General features: G+C 42.6%; 1 protein-coding gene across 4 annotated transcripts in view; it reads left to right on the forward strand.

Annotated features, from left to right (window-relative positions):
- CTTNBP2 (cortactin binding protein 2) overlaps positions 1-24,127 on the forward strand; it is a 671,065-nt gene that overhangs the window by 621,656 nt on the left and 25,282 nt on the right. For 3 of the 4 annotated variants that reach the window (XM_078674334.1, XM_078674335.1, XM_078674336.1), the window contains one exon: positions 14,360-14,423. The exons of the other annotated variant lie outside the window; for it this stretch is intronic. In XM_078674334.1, coding sequence (XP_078530460.1) covers positions 14,360-14,423 — 64 coding nt within the window. The remainder of the gene's footprint in view (positions 1-14,359; positions 14,424-24,127) is intronic. 4 annotated transcript variants of the gene reach the window in all.

The raw sequence follows: 24,127 nt of genomic DNA on the forward strand, positions 1-24,127 counted from the left end.
AATTCATTTATCTGATCCATCGTTCATTATTGTGCTGCACTAATGGCAGTGCATTATATGTATAGGTTGCACTGGCCCTGTTTGCGCCCAGCAAACAGGGAGTAGTGTGTCCTTTACAAAATGCGGCCCAGGTGGTCACCTTTCAATGTATGTTTAAATTATTATTTTATTTTTTATTTTTTATTGAGCAAAGCATTAGGTTCATAAAAATACACAATGTACTTCAACACATTTTCACAAATATTAACCTTAAAACCAGTTACAAAAAATTTGATTGACAGCCAGATAAAATTACGAAACAAACAAGGAGGCTAAAAGCTAAAGCAGCTAGTTATGCCTTCTTTCAGAAGGACCAATACAACTTTATCATGAAGCACACTAGCGAAAAAAGCATTTCCAACTATTCTACATTACATACAAATAAAGTGCTAGTGCCATCTTATCGCCTGAACCCCACATTGATATGATATATATCTTTGCATTTTGTGGTAGTAGCGATATCTTTCACCCTTAATCAAAGTGCAGAGTGCATTCTATAAAGTGCAAGAAGAAATGTTAATGTCGCCAAAGTGCAATAAAAATAAAGTGCTAGTGCAATTTACCAAAAAGATGCTACATTGATTAGCCATCCCTCGTTCTATGATCTCCCTTTAAACTCCTCCAATACACTAAAAAAACTTCCAATTCTGCTCGAATTACTTAGTGGCTCCGACCCTCCTAGCGTATGCTTCTTCGAATTTTTGGGTTCTTTTCATTTTATGAAACCACTTCAGATGAGAAGGTATTTCCCTAGATTTCCAGTTCTGTAAAATTAGGGAGCGAGCGACCATATATGAAATAAATAGGAAGGCCTTTTCGGGCCCGTATAGTATCTTTTCATCTCGACTGGTACCGAACAATACAGTTTCGGCCTCGAGCGGAATGCTCTTGCCGATATCCAATATCCGAGAACACCTCTTCCCAAAACGACCTAAGTCCTGAACATGCAAAAAAAATATGGTGCCACACGTCCTCCTCATCTAATTGGCAGCGAAAGCACCTATTTTCTACACCTGGAAATCTTTTATTTAAAGCGGCCGGGGTTAAATAGGATAGCCAGCGCGACAGGAAAGCCATCCTTTCAAAATTTGCGGCACGCAAAGATTTACTTCCTAAATAGCATATAGATTCCCACTTCTTCATATTCAGCCTACATCCGGTCTACCGAGTTATTTTGTCCAAGTGAGTCTCTATCACGGAAGCCTGTCCCTCCTTATGTAATAACTTATACCAGTTCCCCACCCTTTTAATATTAGCCCCATAAAGAGCTATCGTAAGATGACTAGGGGTGTCCAGAATGCCACTGGTATTTGTTATACAATGGACAACTCCTAGATATTCGAGGAAAGTCGGCTTTTGATGGCCTTCTGCCCTTGCTGTTATTTCTTGCCAAGAAATTGGCCTATTTTGGATTATAAAATGCCTCAACTCGAAAAATCCACAGCCTTCCTAAGTACTTATATGCCTAGATTGTAGCTGGAGGCCGAGACTCATACACACTCTTAGTTTTAAGTACTGGAGACCAGATGAGCCCGTCTTCTTAAAGAAGGATTGGAGTCTAAAAGTATAATCTTTTAAAGTCTTATAGCGTGTTTTTTTAGGGAGTTTAGAGGTTTTTAAAAACACTTGGGTTAGAGATCCAGTTTCTTGTGTCATTTTATCTAAGAAAAAAAGCTGTTGTTAATACAATTAAATCCTATCAAGCCAGATACTAAATCCAATAAGGCAGCCTCATAATATAGCCTCAATTGAGGTAGCGCTAAGTCCCCTTGCCCTACGCATAGTTGGACCACATTTAATTTTACTCTCTGAGCTTTCCTACCCCAAATTCCCTGAATATATTATCCATTTAATTTCATTAAAATATGACTGATTTATTTTAATGGGAACATTGGAAAATAGAAAATAAGCAGAGGTAGTACAGACATTTTAATCATTGAGACTCTACCAACAATCGAGAGAGGGAGTAATGTCCACTGTTCTAACAATTTCATGATCTTACTCTTCATTTTTAAATAATTCAGCTTGAATAACTGATGATACTGATTGGACATATAAATCCCGAGATATCTTCTAGGATCAATTTTTGTGGCTTGTGTCCTTAGACAAGATGGAAAGGAGTTCAGATCGGTATTGAGGGCCAAAAGCTCAGTTTTCCTGGCGTTTATTTGATATCCACCTATTTGTTCAAACTCCGAGAATTCCATCAACGCTGTTTCAAAATTATCTCTATCGGGAATTAAATATAAAATGATGGAATCGGCAAAAAGTTTTACTTTGGACATGCCGGTAATCAGGGGTTGAATAGCTGCATTGTTTCGAATTTTTAAAACCAGAGGTTCTAGAAAACAAGTAAAAAGTAAAGGCGAAAGCGCGCAGCCCTGCCTGGTTCCAAGATTTATTTTTATGGCTCCCGCACGGTTTGAGTTAATTATAACCTGGGCAGTAGCCCCCTGGTATATATTGCGTAACATATTTAACTACCTCTGCGGGAAATCCGAACCGGCCCAGGGTGAAAAACAAAGTTTTCCAGTTCACGAGGTCGAAAGCTTTCTCCGCATCGACCATTACAATGCTAGCCGGAATTGAATTTATGTTAAAATAATCCAATGCATGTATTAGTTGTCATTGATCTCCCGGCTATAAAGCCGGTTTGATCTCTATGTATTATTTCTTGGGCTGCTAATAAAAAACGTTCTGCCCATACCTTCATCAGGATTTTATAATCAGAATTCAGCAGACTAATGGGCATGTATGAATTAACGTCTTCTGAAATGTTATCCTTTTTTACAAAAGAAACAATTATTGCTTCTTTAAAAACCTCAGGGACTTCACCGCCTTGTTTAATAAAGTTAAACACGTTTTTCAGCGGAGTAGTAAGTTCTTTTAAAAACACCTTGTAAAACTTGATAAGGAAGCCATCCTGCCCACAAGCTTTGGCCCCAGCTGTTGATTTAATGGCTGCTAAAATCTCAATTGCTTCTACTTCCCTTCCTAGATCGCCAATCGATTATCTGATAATTGGGGGACATTCATATTAATAAAATATTCCTTAATGTGTTCCTCCTCCACTAAATACCCAGTAGAGCATGGGTACTCACAAACTTTCTCTCGGGGGCCAAATTTACAGTTTGGTTTGTGTCCGAGGGCCGCACCGATGGGGGCGGGGTCAGTGGGGGAGGGGCCGGGGCTAGAGCAATAAAAAAAACTGACCATGAGGTTGATCACAGGTCCCTCCAGCGGACACCTTCGTCCGCTGAGCCCCCAAACCTGACATACACATCCCTCTCTCTCTCGCTCTAGCTCTCTCTCTCTCTCTCTCCCTCCCTCTCTCTCTCTCTTTCCCTCCCTCTCCCTGTCTCACTCCCTCCCTCTCCCTCTCTCTCCCTCCCTCTCACTCACTCCCTCTCACTCCCTCTCCCTCTGTCTCACTCACTCTCCCTCTCTCTCTCTCCCTCCCTCTCTCTCCCTCTCCCTCTCTCTCCCTTTTCCTCCCTCTCACTCCATCCCTTTTCCTTCCTCTCCCTCCCTCTCCTTCTCCCTCCCTTTTCCCCCCTCTCACTCCCTCTCCCTCCCTTTCCCTCCCTCTCACTCCCTCTCCTTCTCCCTCCCTTTTCCCCCCTCTCACTCCCTCTCCCTCCCTCTCATCTCACCCTGCCTGTGTGTCAGCCGGGCACACACACACTCACAGCCGCAAACAGGGTTGTGAATAGATAACACCTACAAAAACATAATATTTTTTAAAACAAAAGTAGCGCATAATTTCCGGAAGCCATAGGGTCAAATATAGAACTAATAGTCGGCGCTGAATCAATAGTACATACACTACTTTAACCAAATAAACGCTGGGCAATCCCTCTTAGTAAAACCTGACCTGTGCTATAAATGTATTGCTGAATATGAAGGAGTATTCAAATTCTTACAGGCATCCAGGATAGGGAAAGTGCTAAATTACCTTGTTTGGGTTTAAAACCAATTACATGCAAGAAGGTCACTCAAAGCTGAAGTAGCATTTGTTAGCGCTGATTATTTTTGGAAAAAAAATTAAATCGTAATTTTCTCTCGGGTGGTCTTGCATTCCGTGGTAGACCCTGAATGTGGGGCAATAGACTGAGCGAGCGAGAAGCGCCGATTAAGTAGGTGGTTTTCCAGCAAAAAAATGCGCTTTTCTTTTGAGGTGTGCATGTGTTTATAAGAAAACGTGGGAATTCGCCTGCCAACTTTGAGACAGTTATCAGGGCTACAGTGCCTAAGGTAGCTGCTCAGATATTCATACTCGCTAACGAGTGCTTGGCAGCTTTCCGGAGAAGAAATACAGTGTGCGGCAAAATGAAGCACTGGCTTTTCGATTAATAAAAAAAAGCGTCTTAAAACACTGACTGCCTAATACTTGGTAAATTGTTGGCTGGTGCGTGGTTGGGAACTGTTTTTGCTAATTTCACCTGAGGATTGAATAATTACCAAATACAAATGGGGTTTCCTCCCTTTCACTCACTCTCCCTCCCTCTCTGTCCCCCTCCCTCTCATCACACACTGCCTGTGTGTCAGCCAGGGCACACACACACTCACAGCCGCACCCGAGCACTTAACAGGTCTTTAAAAGACCATTTTCATGTTAATGAGGCCTTGATGTATTTCACCTCTTCTTAGGCCCCTGCAGCTTTACTCTGGCTATCGCTAGGATCGCCGGCCCCCACAGAGCAGCAGAGTCTCTCGCGCTGCTGCAGACACTCTTAAAACAAATAATTTCAAACACGGGTATGATGTCTCAAGGTCCGCGGGCCGCCACGGAAGGCTTGCCGGGCCGCCAGCGGCCCGCGGGCCGTACTAGGAGTACCCATGCAGTAGAGCATAGTTGGCGGAAATGTTCCAAGAAGATCTGTGAGATATTATCGCTGTCAACTGTTTTTTGTCCAGTCAGCAGATCGGTAATTTTAGTTATTATAGGTGATTCTTGTTTGCCAGGAATTTATCAATTAACTGGCTTTCTTTATATACCCGCTGTTGAAAAATACACGAATTGCAAACCTCTTCCAAAATAAAAAAGTCCCTCACGCTGCTCTTGCCTGTTCATACCGATTTGGAAGAAGCTGGAGTTGGAGAGCATACTCTCGATCCACTTCGATTAGCAGCTGAGCTATCTTGGTCCTTCTGCTGTTAGACTGCGCAGCCGTATAGGCTATTATCTGTCCGCGAGTTCCTGCCTAAAAGCCCCCCCACACGGAGAAAGGGGAGGCCGTACTCTCATTGATCAAAAAATATTTCAAAATCCATTTTCTAAATCCCTGACCCCAATCTTCATTTTGCAAAAGGAGACGATCCAGCTGCCACCTGGGATGTTCCCTATCTCTCCCCCCAAGCACCAGATCTATCCCAATGTAGGCATGGTCTGAGAACGGGTTACAGCCGATACATGCATCTTGAGTCCGTAGGGATCTGGAAGTAAGAAAATAATCTATTTGGGATGCTGTCCGAAAGCGATGTGAGTAGCAGGTGTAAAATTCTTTATTAAGATTAACTTTACGCCATGGGTCCACCAATTGATATTCTTGTATAATGTTTCCCATTATTTTTTTTGTATTTGGTTTTAGTTGTTTTTTATTTTTATTCGAAGTGTCTTTCCTAATATCCTGGATATAGTTAAAGTCTCCACTAAATACAACCTGCCCAGGGGATCCTATCAATGTCATTAATCTGAATCAAGGGTGCGATATCATCTGATACAGGACCATAATAATTTATGAAGTTTAACGTTTCCCCCTGTAACTTTGCTACTACCCATATCCACCTCCCGAGTATATCCCCATGTATTTGTGTAAATTCCCAAGGGAGTTTGCTAGAAAAGTAGATGGCTACCCCTCTAACCGCAGAGCCTGCAGATGCAAAAAAGCTTTAGAGAAAATCTTGTGTATAAACAGATTGGGAGAATTGGATTTCAAGTGCGTCTCCTGTAAAAACAAGACTTGGGGATTTAATGAAGATAGCCATCTAATGAGAGCGCCATATTTCTTTTTGTTTAATAATCCATTAGTATTGACTGACAGGATCTTGCATTTACTGGTCTCCATAGTTAGCCCTAACTTGTGCATTTCCTAAACTTTCCGAATCTTTTGCTTGTGCTCTTTTTCCTGCTGTTCCCTGCTTCCCACCCCAAAAAAAAAAGATACCCACCTATTGAAATGTGGAAAAAGCCCTCCCCCCACGCTATCCACATTTTGCCCCCCCCCCAAAAAAAATGTCCTGGGTGTTATGGAATTACACCCTCAGTACCCCTGCACATCCCTTACCCCCCCCCCCGAAGCTCTAAAAAAAAGAAAGTTCATTTAAATATATACCAGCATCAAAATGATAGATATGAGGGGACCTCTTTATGGTCTTGGCAAAAGGCTACTCCAAATACAAGCCGATAGCAATAACAATAGTACTCTTAACTAAAGTCAACAGTTGCCCATCGAGGCCTTTTTCTTTCCGGCCCAACTTATATCTCTGGGAAGGGCACCCTTGATATTACCATTGCTACCAAAAATACAACAATATATATTGATATGTTAGATCCCTTGTCCTAAGGCCTATGTTCTATTGAATATTTACCCACTAGAGCCTACTGAAATCTCCTTCAGCAGAGCCTGAGCCTCGTTGAGGTCTGAAAACATAAAAAACTTTCCCTTAACTAAAACTCTGGGTTTTGATTGCTGGGCAATTGATGCCTGCGCACCATGAGCTTTGAATAAATACAGTATTTTTACAAATTATTTTCTCCTGCGGGCTGCCACAGCGGTCATATCAGAGAATATACGACACTTGGTTGTCTCGTTCACAAAAAACTGTCTCTGCTGGATAGCTTTTGACAAAATCCTCTTTTATTCGGAAATCCGCAAAGTTCAGCAAGCTAGTTCTTGGTATTGTTGAATTTGGAAAAGGTTGGGCTGGGACTCGATGGGCTCTTGTGATGGTAAGGTCGCCCTCAAACTCGGGAAGGACATGCTGTTTGATAAATGAGTTTACCCATGGGAGGGGTTGGGAGCCTTCTATCCCCTCAGGAACTCCAACAATCCGGAGGTTAGACCTCCGCAAATGATTTTCAAGCTCTTCCAGTTTATTCTCCTTTTGGCTGCCTCCTTTACCTCTCCCATGGCCATGTTCATTTGATCCTCCAAAACCGATATTCTGGCTTCTGCTTCCTGTAACCTTACGGGAAATCCCAGCATCACTTCTTCGATTTTCCCCAGCCTCTGATGCAGAGCGGCGATTTCCATTTGTTGCGTCTTTTTCATTTCACAAACCTCTTCCAAGATTAAGTTCAGCATCTCCTTGATGTCTAGCTGAAAGACCCCTCCAGTCCCCAAATTTGAATAGGGATTGTTCGATTGGCCATTATCTTCAAGAGTCTTGCCTTCAATCCCTAGACCCGATAGGGCCTAGCCAGCTTCTAAGGGGGACTGCCCCTGTAGTTGAGGTTGTATTTGAGGTAGAAGTTGATCCTGAGTGGGACTTAGTCTTGGTGTAGTTTTTCCTACTATAGTCGAAGTGCTTGGGTGTGTTGGAGGTACTGCGCTGGAGTGGAGTTTGGCTGTGGATGCGGAATTTCCGTGGGATCTAACTCGAGGTTTCCTTGAGTTGACATTACATCCCGGCCCTTGGGAGTCAGTTTTTCTTGTGATCCCGTTGGAGCTGATCCTGGCCCCAACAATAGAGTAGTGGATGATTCGGAGCCTGAGGTTATGGTTAGTGGAGGGGATTGTGAAATCTGTAGAATAGATTTCTTTATAAACAGAGGATAGTCCTTCACACCTTTGCTAGTTTTTCCCGGGTCATCCTGCATTGAGTTGTCTTGAAAATATGTTGAGACAACAACCTAAGTCTGCTCCGGTGTGGTGCGAATCTGTTCTGGCATTGATTCAAGCAACCCCTCGCGTTGGGTAGAAGCAATAATGGAGGGGGACTCATCATCAGAGATCTCAGAGGTGCTATTAGGATCGGGGGGAACTATAATTATTTTCCTTTCCTTTATTGACAAGAAGCGTGGCTTTTTTTTTTTACCGTGCCTGGCGAGTTTTACATTTGAGGTGGGCTGCAGCTGCAACATCTGGTTTACTGGACTTGCTTGCCATAGCTGCATCTTTCTGGGGTTTCCCCATTGTTGTCGCTCTCTCTTATTTCCCCTCTCTCTTCCTTTTTTTTCCCCCTTTACCTACTGCTTACTCAAAGTGGCTATTTACTTCTTCTTCACCCATGGCCACTAGTAATTCAAAATTCTTTTTTTTTTTCTTTCCCCGACAAAAAGATGCAAAAGAATGTCTCCTTAGCCTCCTTAGCGCTTAATAGTAAGGCACCGCAACCCTTGCAGCTGTTCTTGCTGTCGCTAAAAGGCATGCACCCTCTCCACACCTCACCCTCTCCAAAGCCACCTAAGTGCTGTCCTCGCCGCCGCTCCTCTTTTTGACGTTTTCACGAAGCGCTCTTCTCCCACTTAATGCCAGCGTCGGCGGGCTCCCGACCGCAAATCCGCCGAAGGCGAGACTACCACTCGAGCAGCAATTTCAGGCGGAAAGAAGAGGCGCGGCACAATCCTTGGCACAAAATCCTCGGGCTCCTGGGTTTAGAGTAGCTGGCGTCCTCACGTGCATGCCTCGTGGTACTCGCCGATCACCATGTTTACGGGGGGTGGGGCAGCGGTCACTCATGGCTATCCGGAGGCGTGGTCCTCCATGAGCCGTCAGGTATGTTTAAATTCTTAACAACGAAAGAACCGGGGGTCTATAACGGAGCTTCAAGTACTCCGAGCTGCTGCAAAACTCCTACATAAGTGAGTTAGGCGCTAATAGAGCTACATAAGTCTCTATATCAGAATGTGTGGCAGGACAAACCTGTCGAAGGACCTATTGAGATTGTTGGTAAGACCCGTACAGAGATGTGTTGGATTCCCATCAAATAGGTATGTAGATCAAGTGTTCTCATTTGGTCATCCAAAAATGGGGTGGTATGTCTCTTGATCAATGAGACCCATCCATCGCCCTTACTCAATTGGGTCGCACCATCAATCGCTAAGGTACCCATGAACAAATGATAAAGATGGGATCGAGTGCAGTGCAAAAATCAAAAGATGTGCGAGTTAAAAACAAGGGGTAAAAGGATCAATAGGCGAAAAACTCTAATGTAATTTGTCCTTTCCCTCAAACAAACAAGAACAATGCAGAGGAAGCAGTCTAAACATATAACTGCATTTACAAGGCCAACATGTTTCAGCCGGTAGGGACAAGATCCCATGGCTTTCTTCAGGGCCAGAGTTCTAAGCATTAGTTACTGCATACATAAAGTGAACGTAACGACAATCTGTAAAGGATATACATAAATAGTCCAAAATCGTGTTCCTCTGTACCAAACGGTGTCTCTTACATCTGTTAACAAGAAACAAGAAATAAATTGTAGTAAGTCCTATCAAAACAGGAAAGACCTGGCACTGGCTTCTACTAATTAAGCCAATTTATTTAACTAATGTTACTCACCTGAATAGTACAGGGAGTGTACCTCACCTCTCCTGGAACCCAGCTCAGGAAAAAGGAGGCCCCACTCTGTGAAGGCAAGGAAGGGGTAATGAACGGAAGGGTGGACAGTACTACTCTATCTCTCCCTCCAATACATAATATAGCCCCTATAACAGTCAAGCTTCACAGAGCCACAAAAAATCCTAAGGGTGGAATAAGTCACAGAGCCCATAAAAGTCCCAGGTTCCCAAGATCCATCACTTAATGTAAAAAGCTTTCCTCTAAATATGAGTGTCCTAAATAGGATGGAGCTAAACTGTAGCAGGTTTAGATCTAGGCTAGCAAAAGTTTGACAGACCAAGCCTGGTCTCATATCTCAGAAACATAGGTGAACCAGTCTATGCCACCCCAAAAGAAAAAAGGCCAAGAATAAATCCTAATGAGCCACTAACCTGTCCGGCGTTGTCTCATCGCAGGACCCGAGCTTGGTGGAAGGCAAAAAATGGCTGCCCACAGGAAGTTTATAAAGGAGATAAGGGCGGAGTATCACGTACTCTCGTGGGATTCGATTGAACTACAGAGTGATGTCACAATCCACTGTGTTGTAGTTCACCCAAGAACTACAAGATGACATCATTACGGCCATCTTTGTAGTTTGACTAGTTCAAAAATAAAGGTGCTTTATTTCACCATAGCGCAAGTGTTTACAAGCGCGAAATAGTCGACCGAGCTGATGTCTATTTATAAAGATCCATCAAAGTGGTCTCTGATAATGATCCCCAAATGAACCCAAAGAAAGGTAGCCAATGGTGGGAAGGGGGGAGGAGGAAGAGGGGGGCTGAATCATCCGCCCCTCACTTAAAAAACTGAAGTGGTAGAGGGCTGTCAAAACAGTACAATATCGTGCTGTGCCTGCCATATCAGAATAATGATGTTGCTTGTTAGTTCAAACTCACATATAGGCAAACAGTGTGCCAAGGGTACATCTGTAGAGAGCCCTAAAGGACCAAAGTGAAGGTGGGTGACCCTAGACTCAAAGGAAACTGAACCTAATACCTCCCCAGAAGATTCAGTGGTGCAGACTAGAGCACACAGTGTCCCTAGCGAAAGAACTACCTCCATAAAGTGTAGTCTAAGAGAAAGACCCGCAGCTGGCAGCTGCTCTAAACAGTAAAACACAAACAATTGAAGAAGGGTCTGAGGGAAATTTAAAGTCCTGCCCAGTTCGTATCCCCCTAACTGTAATCCTAACAACGAAAGAACCGGGGGTCTATAACGGAGCTTCAAGTACTCCGAGCTGCTGCAAAACTCCTACATAAGTGAGTTAGGCGCTAATAGAGCTACATAAGTCTCTATATCAGAATGTGTGCCAGGACAAACCTATCGAAGGACCTACTGAGATTGTTGGTAAGACCCGTACAGAGATGTGTTGGATTCCCATCAAATAGGTATGTAGATCAAGTGTTCTCATTTGGTCATCCAAAAATGGGGTGGTATGTCTCTTGATCAATGAGACCCATCCATCGCCCTTACTCAATTGGGTCGCACCATCAATCGCTAAGGTACCCATGAACAAATGATAAAGATGGGATCGAGTGCAGTGCTAAAATCAAAAGATGTGTGAGTTAAAAACAAGGGGTAAAAGGATCAATAGGCGAAAAACTCTAATGTAATTTGTCCTTTCCCTCAAACAAACAAGAACAATACAGAGTAAGCAGTCTAAACATATAACTGCATTTACAAGGCCAACAAGTTTCAGCCGGTAGGGACAAGATCCCATGGCTTTCTTCAGGGCCAGAGTTCTAAGCATTAGCTACTGCATACATAAAGTGAACGTAACGACAATCTGTAAAGGATATACATAAATAGTCCAAAATCGTGTTCCTCTGTACCAAACGGTGTCTCTTACATCTGTTAACAAGAAATAAATTGTAGTAAGTCCTATCAAAACAGGAAAGACCTGGCACTGGCTTCTACTAATTAAGCCAATTTATTTAACTAATGTTACTCACCTGAATAGTACAGGGAGTGTACCTCACCTCTCCTGGAACCCAGCTCAGGAAAAAGGAGGCCCCGCTCTGTGAAGGCAAGGAAGGGGTAATGAACGGAAGGGTGGACAGTACTACTCTATCTCTCCCTCCAATACATAATATAGCCCCTATAACAGTCAAGCTTCACAGAGCCACAAAAAATCCTAAGGGTGGAATAAGTCACAGAGCCCATAAAAGTCCCAGGTTCCCAAGATCCATCACTTAATGTAAAAAGCTTTCCTCTAAATATGAGTGTCCTAAATAGGATGGAGCTAAACTGTAGCAGGTTTAGATCTAGGCTAGCAAAAGTTTGACAGACCAAGCCTTGTCTCATATCCCAGAAACATAGGTGAACCAGTCTATGCCACCCCAAAAGAAAAAAGGCCAAGAATAAATCCTAATGAGCCACTAACCTGTCCGGCGTTGTCTCATCGCAGGACCCGAGCTTGGTGGAAGGCAAAAAATGGCTGCCCACAGGAAGTTTATAAAGGAGATAGGGGCGGAGTATCACGTATCATCCGCCCCTCACTAACAAGCAACATCATTATTCTGATATGGCAGGCACAGCACGATATTGTACTGTTTTGACAGCCCTCTACCACTTCAGTTTTTTAAGTGAGGGGCGGATGATTCAGCCCCCTCTTCCTCCTCCCCCCTTCCCACCATTGGCTACCTTTCTTTGGGTTCATTTGGGGATCATTATCAGAGACCACTTTGATGGATCTTTATAAATAGACATCAGCTCGGTCGACTATTTCGCGCTTGTAAACACTTGCGCTATGGTTAAATAAAGCACCTTTATTTTTGAACTAGTCAAACTACAAAGATGGCCGTAATGATGTCATCTTGTAGTTCTTGGGTGAACTACAACACAGTGGATTGTGACATCACTCTGTAGTTCAATCGAATCCCGCGAGAGTACGTGATACTCCGCCCCTATCTCCTTTATAAACTTCCTGTGGGCAGCCATTTTTTGCCTTCCACCAAGCTCGGGTCCTGCGATGAGACAACGCCGGACAGGTTAGTGGCTCATTAGGATTTATTCTTGGCCTTTTTTCTTTTGGGGTGGCATAGACTGGTTCACCTATGTTTCTGGGATATGAGACCAGGCTTGGTCTGTCAAACTTTTGCTAGCCTAGATCTAAACCTGCTACAGTTTAGCTCCATCCTATTTAGGACACTCATATTTAGAGGAAAGCTTTTTACATTAAGTGATGGATCTTGTGAACCTGGGACTTTTATGGGCTCTGTGACTTATTCCACCCTTAGGATTTTTTGTGGCTCTGTGAAGCTTGACTGTTATAGGGGCTATATTATGTATTGGAGGGAGAGATAGAGTAGTACTGTCCACCCTTCCGTTCATTACCCCTTCCTTGCCTTCACAGAGCGGGGCCTCCTTTTTCCTGAGCTGGGTTCCAGGAGAGGTGAGGTACACTCCCTGTACTATTCAGGTGAGTAACATTAGTTAAATAAATTGGCTTAATTAGTAGAAGCCAGTGCCAGGTCTTTCCTGTTTTGATAGGACTTACTACAATTTATTTCTTGTTTCTTGTTAACAGATGTAAGAGACACCGTTTGGTACAGAGGAACACGATTTTGGACTATTTATGTATATCCTTTACAGATTGTCGTTACGTTCACTTTATGTATGCAGTAGCTAATGCTTAGAACTCTGGCCCTGAAGAAAGCCATGGGATCTTGTCCCTACCGGCTGAAACATGTTGGCCTTGTAAATGCAGTTATATGTTTAGACTGCTTCCTCTGCATTGTTCTTGTTTGTTTGAGGGAAAGGACAAATTACATTAGAGTTTTTCGCCTATTGATCCTTTTACCCCTTGTTTTTAACTCACACATCTTTTGATTTTTGCACTGCACTCGATCCCATCTTTATCATTTGTTCATGGGTACCTTAGCGATTGATGGTGCGACCCAATTGAGTAAGGGCGATGGATGGGTCTCATTGATCAAGAGACATACCACCCCATTTTTGGATGACCAAATGAGAACACTTGATCTACATACCTATTTGATGGGAATCCAACACATCTCTGTACGGGTCTTACCAACAATCTCAATAGGTCCTTCGACAGGTTTGTCCTGCCACACATTCTGATATAGAGACTTATGTAGCTCTATAAGCGCCTAACTCACTTATGTAGGAGTTTTGCAGCAGCTCGGAGTACTTGAAGCTCCGTTATAGACCCCCGGTTCTTTCGTTGTTAGGATTACAGTTAGGGGGATACGAACTGGGCAGGTCTTTAAATTTCCCTCAGACCCTTCTTCAATTGTTTGTGTTTTACATGTTTAAATTCTTGACAAAAAAATGTTGTATGCCATTGAAATACTGAATTGATACAAATTATAAATGCGTTGAACAGTTGGAAAGTTCACAAGTGAAGTTTACACTTTGGGTCCCCAATATCTGCTAAGTGTCTGAGATGATAATGTGTGCGACTGGTACCATTCTCTAATGTGACTGTTTCTGTCATTGCTGTTGGCCACAGTCTCCTGATGCAACCTGAGTATTGGCTTTCGGGTCAGGTGTTTTTCCTCAGAGACTTGCTAGCAGAGGTTGGTAAGGAATGTTGGAAATGTGAAAAAATGTAGGAATGACTGGTCGTGCCAACCGGAAATGTTTGATAGTGCGGTTTCTTTCAGAAAGTAATTTCAAGAACTGGGGGTCCTTTTAAATGCACATAATTCTTGAAAGGGCGAAAACTAAAGTGTGATTGCACATGCTTTGTAATTATACAGATTTGCAAAATAAGAAATCATTTTCTCTAATGGCATATTGTTTTATTATAGGTGAAATCTTGAAAAACATGTTACAACAAGCTTCCAATAAAAATATTTCTCCCGAGAAGCACAAGTGAGTTGACAGTCTACTGTTAAGTATGTTCTAATTGTTGTCCTCAAATGCTGTCCTTTTATTAAAAGATGGATGAGAAACGTAATAAATGTATTCAAAACCTAAGAGATAGACATTGTAGTTTAGTACATTATTTCAAATACGTATTCATAAAAGCTATCCCCTTTTGTCATTCTCCTTTAATATATTTATTAGATTGATTTCACGATTACAAAAAAAATAAGCAACATACATACATATATCCAATAATGTAAATGTTCTCAAAGAGAGTTCAGCAAAAATGAGGAGGCAGGCAAGTAAGAGGCTGAATTTTACCTGCAGTTCTTTAAGCATATCCATGCATTGCACAATTTCTGGATGCAGTTTTTGCACAAGTACCCGCCGCAGGATTGTGCAGAATGTGGAGCGTCCTCCATGCTAACTAATGTTATCTGCAACCCTCTGGTTTAAAAGACTTTAACTAAACGCAGGTAAATCTGAAACAGTTCAGTCTGAAAATTCTCAATGAACACCTTCTTAAACAATCATGGAAAACAACTGTGTAGTTATGATTGACTTGATACTATATTCTCGTAAACAGAGAGTCAGTTAAAAAAAAGTGTTCATTCATGTTACATTTTTTGACCAGTTTCAAGTTCAACCAATACATAAAGATGCCTTTAAATTCTGTTTCTATCTGGTCACATTTGCTGGACTTTGAATACATTAGTCAAATGTCAGGCGATTCCTTCTGTCAAATTTCTGTTATGTTTTTTAGCATGGTAATTGGTGTTTATAAACTTCTCTCACTTTGCAGTCAGACAAAGAAAAGTAAATTGAATTAAGTGACTATCTTTCTTGGGTATAGTAAGTGTGAAAGGAAGGCTGTAGGATGACATTTTTTTCTAGCACACAACAAAATGTAAATATCTGTAAATGAACTGTACACATTCAGTAGTTAAGAAAGCAAAAATTATGCATATTTTTGAGGTAATTTACAAGCGTGATGGAAACAAAGATTTTAATAGGATCAGTATAACTCAAGACAATGTATTGGGTGATGCACAAATGAAAAATATTCATTAAACCCGATTCCCACACATTATCATTTGTGTGTCATATAGTTTTATCAGTGAAACTGTATGTCTGTGCAAATATAGTGGCCATTTCAGAGAAAATGTGCTCTCTGTAAATGACAGTGCTTTGCCCCACGATGCTTTAGCTACATTTAAAAAATCTCTCGACTCTTGTCCATGAAAGCTAGGTGAATTGCGAAAGCTTGACTTTCTAAAAATTGGGTTGTGGTTCTAAAAGGTTTGGGAAGAACTCTATCTAGATCGAATTACACAAGACTTGGAAACGCAAGTTCTTCCACCTTTGATTTCTGTTGTCAATTAATGCAAAGTATTTTTTTAATTTTAACACCTTTGCACCTTTCATTAGTGCTGGTTGACATCTTGTCAATGTGCGTGTGTGTGTTCCTATTCTTCTTTTTACAGTCTTTGGATATGCAGTCCCCTGTTTTTCTGATCCTGTTACTGACCCAATTCTTAACTTTATTAGGGCTGGATGTTGAGGCAGCACACCACCGTTCTATTCATAACACAGGGAGTAGCACGCTATTCCGGAACCTAAGGTGGGATCATTAGTGGGAGCTATGTGATGGAGTTCAAGTGGGTGGTGGTATGAATAGATAGCCTAGAAGAGATTAGTTATTGGTAGACGCAGGCATATGGTTTCAAATAAGGCAAAGTTGTGATGTATGCAAGATGGTGTAGGCAGTTATCAGAAATTCAATTAATATTAAGGTAGACAGGCGTGGAACTTTGAGTAGGCTATACCAGTGAGAGCAGGCACATGGAGGATGGCGGTAATAGGAGGAGTGGGGGTAGTGGTCATTCAAAGGAAAGAGAGGAAACCATTGAACGTTTTAAATGAATATCAGTTTTAGCATGTGGTGAGAAGAGGCTTTTGGAATTATATGCAATCTGAGGAGGTGAAACTGTAGAAAGAAATATAGTGTGTCTCTGGCTAGAATGGTGAGTGCACATAATTAATAATTGGCCATCTACATACTTCTTCATTCGCTCTGATTGATTCTTGATGCTGTTTTATGGAGTGGCTTTTTCTCTAGCACTTTTTTGTTCTATGCTTATTTCATGTGATATTTTTGTCATGATGCGTCCATAGTGTATGATTTCATATGAACACACAAGCATACGTGGTAAACAAATGTAGTAGCTATGTTTATATATTTTTAATAGAATGATGCAAAAGTTGCAAACAATGCAATAGAAAATACAAATGTTAGTGCAATTTATAGAATACCTGTGATACAATAAGGTCACATGTGCTCTATTAAAAAATATTGTCTTCGAGGTATTGACTTTTGAAAACAATGTGTAACCCTAATGCTAAGGTACGTTGCCGATGTAAAGACTGTTTTTCTATGTTAATGGCCCTTTGTTGACTCGTGAGTTTTTATGTTTTCTTTTGGAGCAGTATCTTCATCTGCATCTAGAAACGCTGGGCTAGTTACCACTGCCACTCAGCAATCAAAACAATGCTACGACATAGCCACCCATACAAGCACCACTTTCTAGTGATCAGAGTGTCAATCAGCACAGTAACACTCATCATTGTCACAGTGTCCGTCAACACACAGCACATTGCCACTTATCTTATAGACACACAGTGTGCTACCAGCAACTCCAACATAGTCCAGCTCAAACTCTCTGTCCAGCATCCCTCAAATTTAAGGTATGTGTCAGGTAATTAGATGCCATAGGTGATGAAGAAAATGTAGGGCCTTATTAAGAGTTTGGTGGTGCGGGAGCGGGACCACCCCACTCCTGCACCGCCAAACGCATTGTAAGAACTGCCCGCCAGGTCATGACTTTTATCCTGTCTTGCGAGCTGTTCTTTGACATTCCCAGGACTGCTGCTGTCCATGCCGTTCAAGTACTAGGGTGCATGCACACAGAGGGCACATGTTGTGCCCTCTGTGTGCATCCAGGTGGCGTGAGGAATAAGGGGGCCCTGTAGGGCCACCTTCGTTTCCTTACCTACACACTTTTCGAGGCAGTCGCACCGCCATGACAAGTGTGGCGGTGAGGAAACTCATAATATGATTGGCGATGCTGCGGTGGCCCCGCCAAGCATTTTGCAGCCTCAACACCGCTGCGCCGCCGCCAGGTGGTTGCGTTGTCCCAGGGTGGCCCAATGGTTCTGGTCGTAATGGGGCGGTCGAAAGACAGCCACTATCTCACCCCGCAATTCTGCTGGTCTGTGGACTGCCAGACTCAAAATAAAGCCCTAAATTTCCAGGACAGTTCTCGAAGGGGAACTTTTAGTGGACCTTGATCGGGAAGTAGATAGCCACTGGGTGATTCAAACTGTAGGCTGGTGGCTTAGGGATTGTAAGGTTATGCAGCTATATGAAAGCACTTCTACTTAATCACTATATTGGACGCACCCACTAAGGATTCACTAAGGATTCTTACAAGAAAAACAGAGTAAGGAGGAGTATTTTCTCTCTCAATGGTTCTGCGGTGGGATGTCCCTTACAAATGGCCTTATCATTTCAGAATTTATTGTAAGGTTTTTGAGTACCTTTTCGGGTAGATTTTCTGGCTCTTCACATATTAAACCCTGCTTCCTGTAGTTGTTATGAAATCAGAGTTTTGCTTTCATGGCCTTTTGTATGAAGCTTAATTCTAGATACTCAGTTTTGAGCTTTGTACCTCTTTAAAAGCAAACCTGCATGGCTGTACCCATTATCTTTTGTTATTTATGCTAAATCATCTTGATACTCAACAAGGAACAGATGCCTCCTGTACCATAGATTCTACCAACTGTTTTCAACTACAGAATACTTTCTTTATCTGCAGGAGAAATGTCTTTACTTATTTCATTTTAAACCTTTGATTCAACAGTACCACTATTTGGAGCCCATCTCTTTATAAACACCAAAACTCAGTGTGCATCTAACAATGTCATTGTTTTACTTGTAATTTTTTCATTATTTTCAAAGTTGACAAAATTATACAGTCCAAATGAGGGATTTACTTTACACACAACACAAAACGATGTATAAAATGAATCTATATACAATGTTACGAAAGCAAGGCATATAAAACATTAACTTCTGTCATCTAATTTGTGATACTGTTGTACAGGAGGCATCTGTTCCTTGTTGAGTATTATTGATCCCCGCCTCCTGTTCCCTAATTGAACCAATCCCCGTCATTTGACAAATTATCTTGATACAGCACTCCTAGAAACTTCAGGTATGTACACTCAAGAAAAACATTGTATGGTAGGAGACCAAGTTGCAGTAGAGGGTGTGCAGATGAGGTATAGGAGGATACTTGTATAACTACAGTACTTTACAGTTTCCCTCTCAAACACTAAGCAGATGGTCTGGAAAAGTTGGATAATTTGCACAATGATATTCTGCTCACTCTTTTCCAGGGCACCTATGCTGCCACTCTCTTAATAATTTTCTGGTTTTAAATCATCCATCAGCCACTTAATCCATCCATCACTATCTGCCACTTATCTTCATACCACTTCCTCAACATATGTTCACTCAAGTCAGCCAACAACGGCACCTAACTTATTGAATCACAACTTAGCACTAGCTTTCACTGCATGTTACCATCAGCACTCTAGATATCAACATGGATTTGAGCACCACTTGCTCACAATAACTCTTTTACAACATCCTTCATGCTCAACGCTGATTGTATAACTCTCAGTATTGCTCATGCATTCATCACATCACACAGTCAGCACAACTATGACTCAGCCATGCATATGCTTACATCTTCACTCATTCTGGGTCAGGTCTGTGTGTCCTCTACAGCTGCATGATTAGCTCTGCTGCCTCAGGACCTACCCCAGTGATGTTTTGCTGAACGAGAACAGCCCTTGCAAAATGTTAGATGATCAATGGAGAGACAGTTCTGTTGTTTACATCAAGACATGCTAATCTGTGTGTCTCGAAGATAGTACGAAGTCTATGGTGTTAGAATGTCGAATCTGCGTTGCACTACTTACAGCATACATCCTGTGTCTGCATGTGTGCTTCTATGCGCTTTGTCAGTTGGCCAACATGTGTGTTGTCTGACTGTGCATCTACATATATAACAGCATACCGTCATTGCTACAAAGCACTTTCACCTGAAATAACCCAGACCTATTGGTTTGCTGATGGCTATTTTGTGTTGTTTTGGAAGGGCCTACCAGTTCCATGCATGCTGCTACCAGCACCCACAGTCATCCTATTGTGTGTGTCTCATCAAAATACTTAATTGCCAACCTGGATTGTAAAAATAATAAAGCATGGTGAATAACATTCCAAGATAGTCGCCAGTGTGTATGCATGTGCACCTACAAGCAGTCATCTTTGAATGAGTTTGGTAAAGCTATAACTATAATCATTCCAAAATGGGTGTCAATAGATCTCTATGCAACCGGGCCATCTAGGAATGTTTTTTCAATGCTTTATATTTCTTTAGCATTACAAGATGTCCAAAGCACTTTCAGTGTGTCAGACACCTTGGAACAATACACAGTGCTAAAACATTTCAAAAACATTAAAAAATGGTTCGCTGTACATGTGCACGCGTCAGCAGCCTGTGCTGATTGAATGGTTTGTGTTCTATATTGTTCATTAATGACTGGCAGCACTGGTACACAAGTATTTGCAAACCAAATTCTGGACTGCTTGACTTTGCAATGCTTGTTCTTTATGAAGGTTTCACCTTCCTATGGAGCACCGCAGAACGCTGACCCAAGCGATGGTTATTAGCCGTTTGGATTACGGGAATGCCCTACCAGCAGAAGTTGGAGTAACTTCTTTAAATAAACTGCAGGTAATCCAAAATACGGCGGCCAGGCTGGTCCTGAACATGCCGGCGGGCTCCCCATCGCTGCCTTTGTTGAGAAACCTTCATTGGCTACCCATAAAACAAGGATCCTTTTTTTTGATTTGTTGTTTGACATTCAACGCACTTCAGGGTCAGAGCCCAATGTACTTACAAAATAAACTGAAAAAACATGTCCCGAGCCATCCACTGTGGTCTAGCTCGAGGCAGTTACTTCAGGTACCCCGCATTAGACTCCATAGGTCAGGGGGTGTGACTTTTTCCTACCTTGCCCCCAAATACTGGAACAGCCTCCCAATATCTTTCCGAGAGATCCTCTCTTACCGTGTTTTCAGGAAACATCTAAAGGCATTCCTGTATTAAGGCTCCCTCCCTCATAGTTGTCCCTTCCCGGATGTTATTCTGAGTAAAGCGCTGAGTTGCCCCACGGTGATTCGAGCGCTATACAAAATAGCCTAACATAACATAACATAACCTCACATGGCTGTCTCTCTCTGCTCTCTCTGCAGTGCCCTCACCACGCAGACTGCTCTCTACTCTATCACTGACTGTCTTGCCAGATCAGAATGCACGTTACCTCGCAAAGTGCATATGAGGGAACCCCGATTCCTTTGCAAAATATCTCAATCTTAGCCCAGTTTCTGAGTCTCCATACTTGCCTCCGTACTCCTAGAGCAGGCTGCTCCAAAGTCGGTCCTGTAGGGGCAAATTGATGCCAGATTTTAAGATAACTACATACATCTAAATGGGGATATGCTAAAAAATCTGACATGGATCTTGCCCTCCAATACAGACTTTGGAGAACCTTGTCCTAGAACATAAACAGACTTGCCACTCTTATGAAATATCTCATTAGGTCCATAGACGGACACCGTCAACTCTCTGGCAAAACCAAATTGTCAGCACAAGAAAAAACAGGGGCAACACAGATTACATACAGTCTCATTGCATTGAGTCGGCTCCCTTCAGCCATTGGCTTGGATTTGTGAGCCCCAACAGCCATTGGCCCAATGGGCTGTCCATTGCATTTTGGGTCTACCCTGGGCATTTTGTGGAGGTTTGCAGTATGCCACTTCAGTTTCCGTTTGTGGCTTGTACTATCAACTTCTCTCACGCCAGCTTTTTGTTTGCAACCAGGAAGCTTAAGTAGAATTGTTTATAGTACAGCAAAAAAATCTTTGAAGTGATGACATGCTTCTGCACCTCATGAGCAAAGCATGGAGAGCAATATTGAAAAAAAGCGCACCAATCATATTCTTGATAGGTGATCAGGAATTATCAATGGATAAAAAGATGTCTGTAATGAGCTGATTCAGTGGTTCTTAGGTATTAATTTTCCTCCATTTTCCTGCCCTGCCAGCACACTCCATGGTGTGCTTTTCTTCTTGCACACCACCCTGGACTTTCTTCTGGCACACCGCCCTGGGCTTTCACACTGCTGGTTATCTGGTGTTTCAAAGGGAAAATCAGAGGCTTATTGGATGCAGACTAGAAACTAAGTGGGACCTGGCAATGGTTGCTAGGATGCTGACTAGTAAATAAGCGTGTAATATTTAATTAGCAGCATCCCCTACTCTTCCCCAGGATGTCACTCCTAGGTCCTAGGTGCTCCCTGCTGGCTGCTCAGTTTACATTCTGTGTGCCCAGCCTTTAGCAGCAGGCGGGTACGGGCTCCGTACTGCAAAGTGAAGTTCACTTTTTATTACTGTTTAAGTTTGTATGAGTTTCTTTCCCATGCTGTGTATGGAAGCAAAATGGGTTGTCTCAGTAGTAGTGGGCGCCTTAACGCATTAGGGACTTGGGAGGACCCAGTTCAGCCAACCTTTGAACGTGGCCTTGGAGGTGTTCTTCCAGTTGGTTAGTACTATCTTTGCTGCAGATGTGAGGAGGAAGTGAAGTAGGTATCTTTCCTCTTGAGTGGTGATGTCTGGTGAGATATGTGCTATGACGATTGTGGCGAATGTTTGCTTTAGGCTGCAGTTTAATGTCCTGTTTGTGAAGTCGAGTACTTGTTTAACCGTGTGTTCTACTTATCATTTTCAACAAATTTTAAGTGTTCTTTGTCAGTCCCAAATGTTATTCTCTTTACTCAATGTGTTCAACCTTTATTCTAAAGACACAAAAAATGTATTGTAAGGTTATGCATGTAATACACGTATCGTAGTCTCAAGACATATTTTGATCATGTTGTGCATGGATTGTTTTACAGACTCTTCAGTAAGACCTCACCTTAGCTTCTTTCACATTTACAAATGGGGGTGGGGTCGCACACTACTCACACACCGGCGGTGTCGCCCCTAAGGACTCTGGTCAATGTAGTAAAGTGTTCGCAATGCATCATCTTTCGATCTTCTGCTATCTTCGCTGTCTTCGCCATCCCTGGACACGTGTTTCGGGGTATTACCCCTCATCAGCAGGGATAGGCCGTTTACTGGGGTTGCCGATGGCTGCCAATATCTGCCAGGTATAGTACCACTCAGGCGCGTAGGTGCGGGATCCCAGGCTCGTCAGCCCGCTGCTCAAGGGAGCTTTAAAGTTACAAATGGGGGTGGGGTCGCACACTACTCACACACCGGCGGTGTCGCCCCTAAGGACTCTGGTCAATGTAGTAAAGTGTTCGCGATGCATCATCTTTCGATCTACTACTATCTTCGCTGTCTTCGCCATCCCTGGACACGTGTTTCGGGGTATTACCCCTCATCAGCAGGGATAGGCCGTGTACTGGGGTTGCCGATGGCTGCCAATATCTGCCAGGTATAGTACCACTCAGGCGCGTAGGTGCGGGATCCCAGGCTCAGGGATGGCGAAGACAGCGAAGATAGCAGAAGATCGAAAGATGATGCATCGCGAACACTTTACTACATTGACCAGAGTCCTTAGGGGCGACACCGCCGGTGTGTGATTAGTGTGCGACCCCACCCCCATTTGTAGCTTCTTTCACATGTTTCTGCACTGAATAGGAGTCTTTATTACAACGTGGTCTAATCACTAATGGGTTATGTTCGGTGCTTTAGCAAGGCCGCCCAGTTTTGGTTATAAAAACACATGCTGCGGGTATGTCTATTCTTACTTTTCCACTTCTCTTCATCTGTGTCTTTTCAGTTTCATTAGTAGTTCGTGTTATTAGTAGCACTAACAGTCAGCGCTATCACTCAATCCTTCTGGCGGTAGTATGTCTAGATTGTATCCAAAACGTCTCTCAATGTGATGCAATCCTTTGTGTCACCTCTGTAATGTTTGATAGTTTCTATTACTTTGGCACTGTATTTGATTAATGTTATGTACTGCATGAAAAAAGTGAAATGCCACGGGTGACTTCATGTCACATAAAGAGATGTTGCATTTCCCTATTGACCTAACAAGAGTTCCTATAGAGTCTCTAAATCTCACCAATAATTGGAGTGTGTGTGTGTGTGTGTGTGTGGGATGGAAGTGGGACAATCTTTTTTTAAAGAAACTTAACGCACCAACCTAATTGGTGACATGCTTCATTATTTGGTTCCCACCCTTCGTCAGGACGCATTAGAAGTACACATGCGCACTAAAACATGCATAAATGAGCTAGTGTTCATGGGCACTGCTTCTCGAATTGGGTTTTCTGCCTCTCTAGTAGATTTTCCACTTGAGCAGCATCTTTCTCACCATGAACTGTTGCAACCACACACGCTGGGAAAATATCGCCCAGTGCCCTCTCAGCACTCAAGAACCATGCTGTGCACAAGAAAAAAACTCAGCCACGCAGCTGTTGGCGGAATTTGGCTGGAAGTCCATGTTACAGGCATATGGCGGAGTGGCCAAAACTCTGCCAACTCTGTGGGCAGAGCAGAATTTATT

Source organism: Lissotriton helveticus, chromosome 1_1 (genome assembly GCF_964261635.1).
Source record: "Lissotriton helveticus chromosome 1_1, aLisHel1.1, whole genome shotgun sequence".
Taxonomy (NCBI): Eukaryota; Metazoa; Chordata; class Amphibia; order Caudata; family Salamandridae; genus Lissotriton; species Lissotriton helveticus.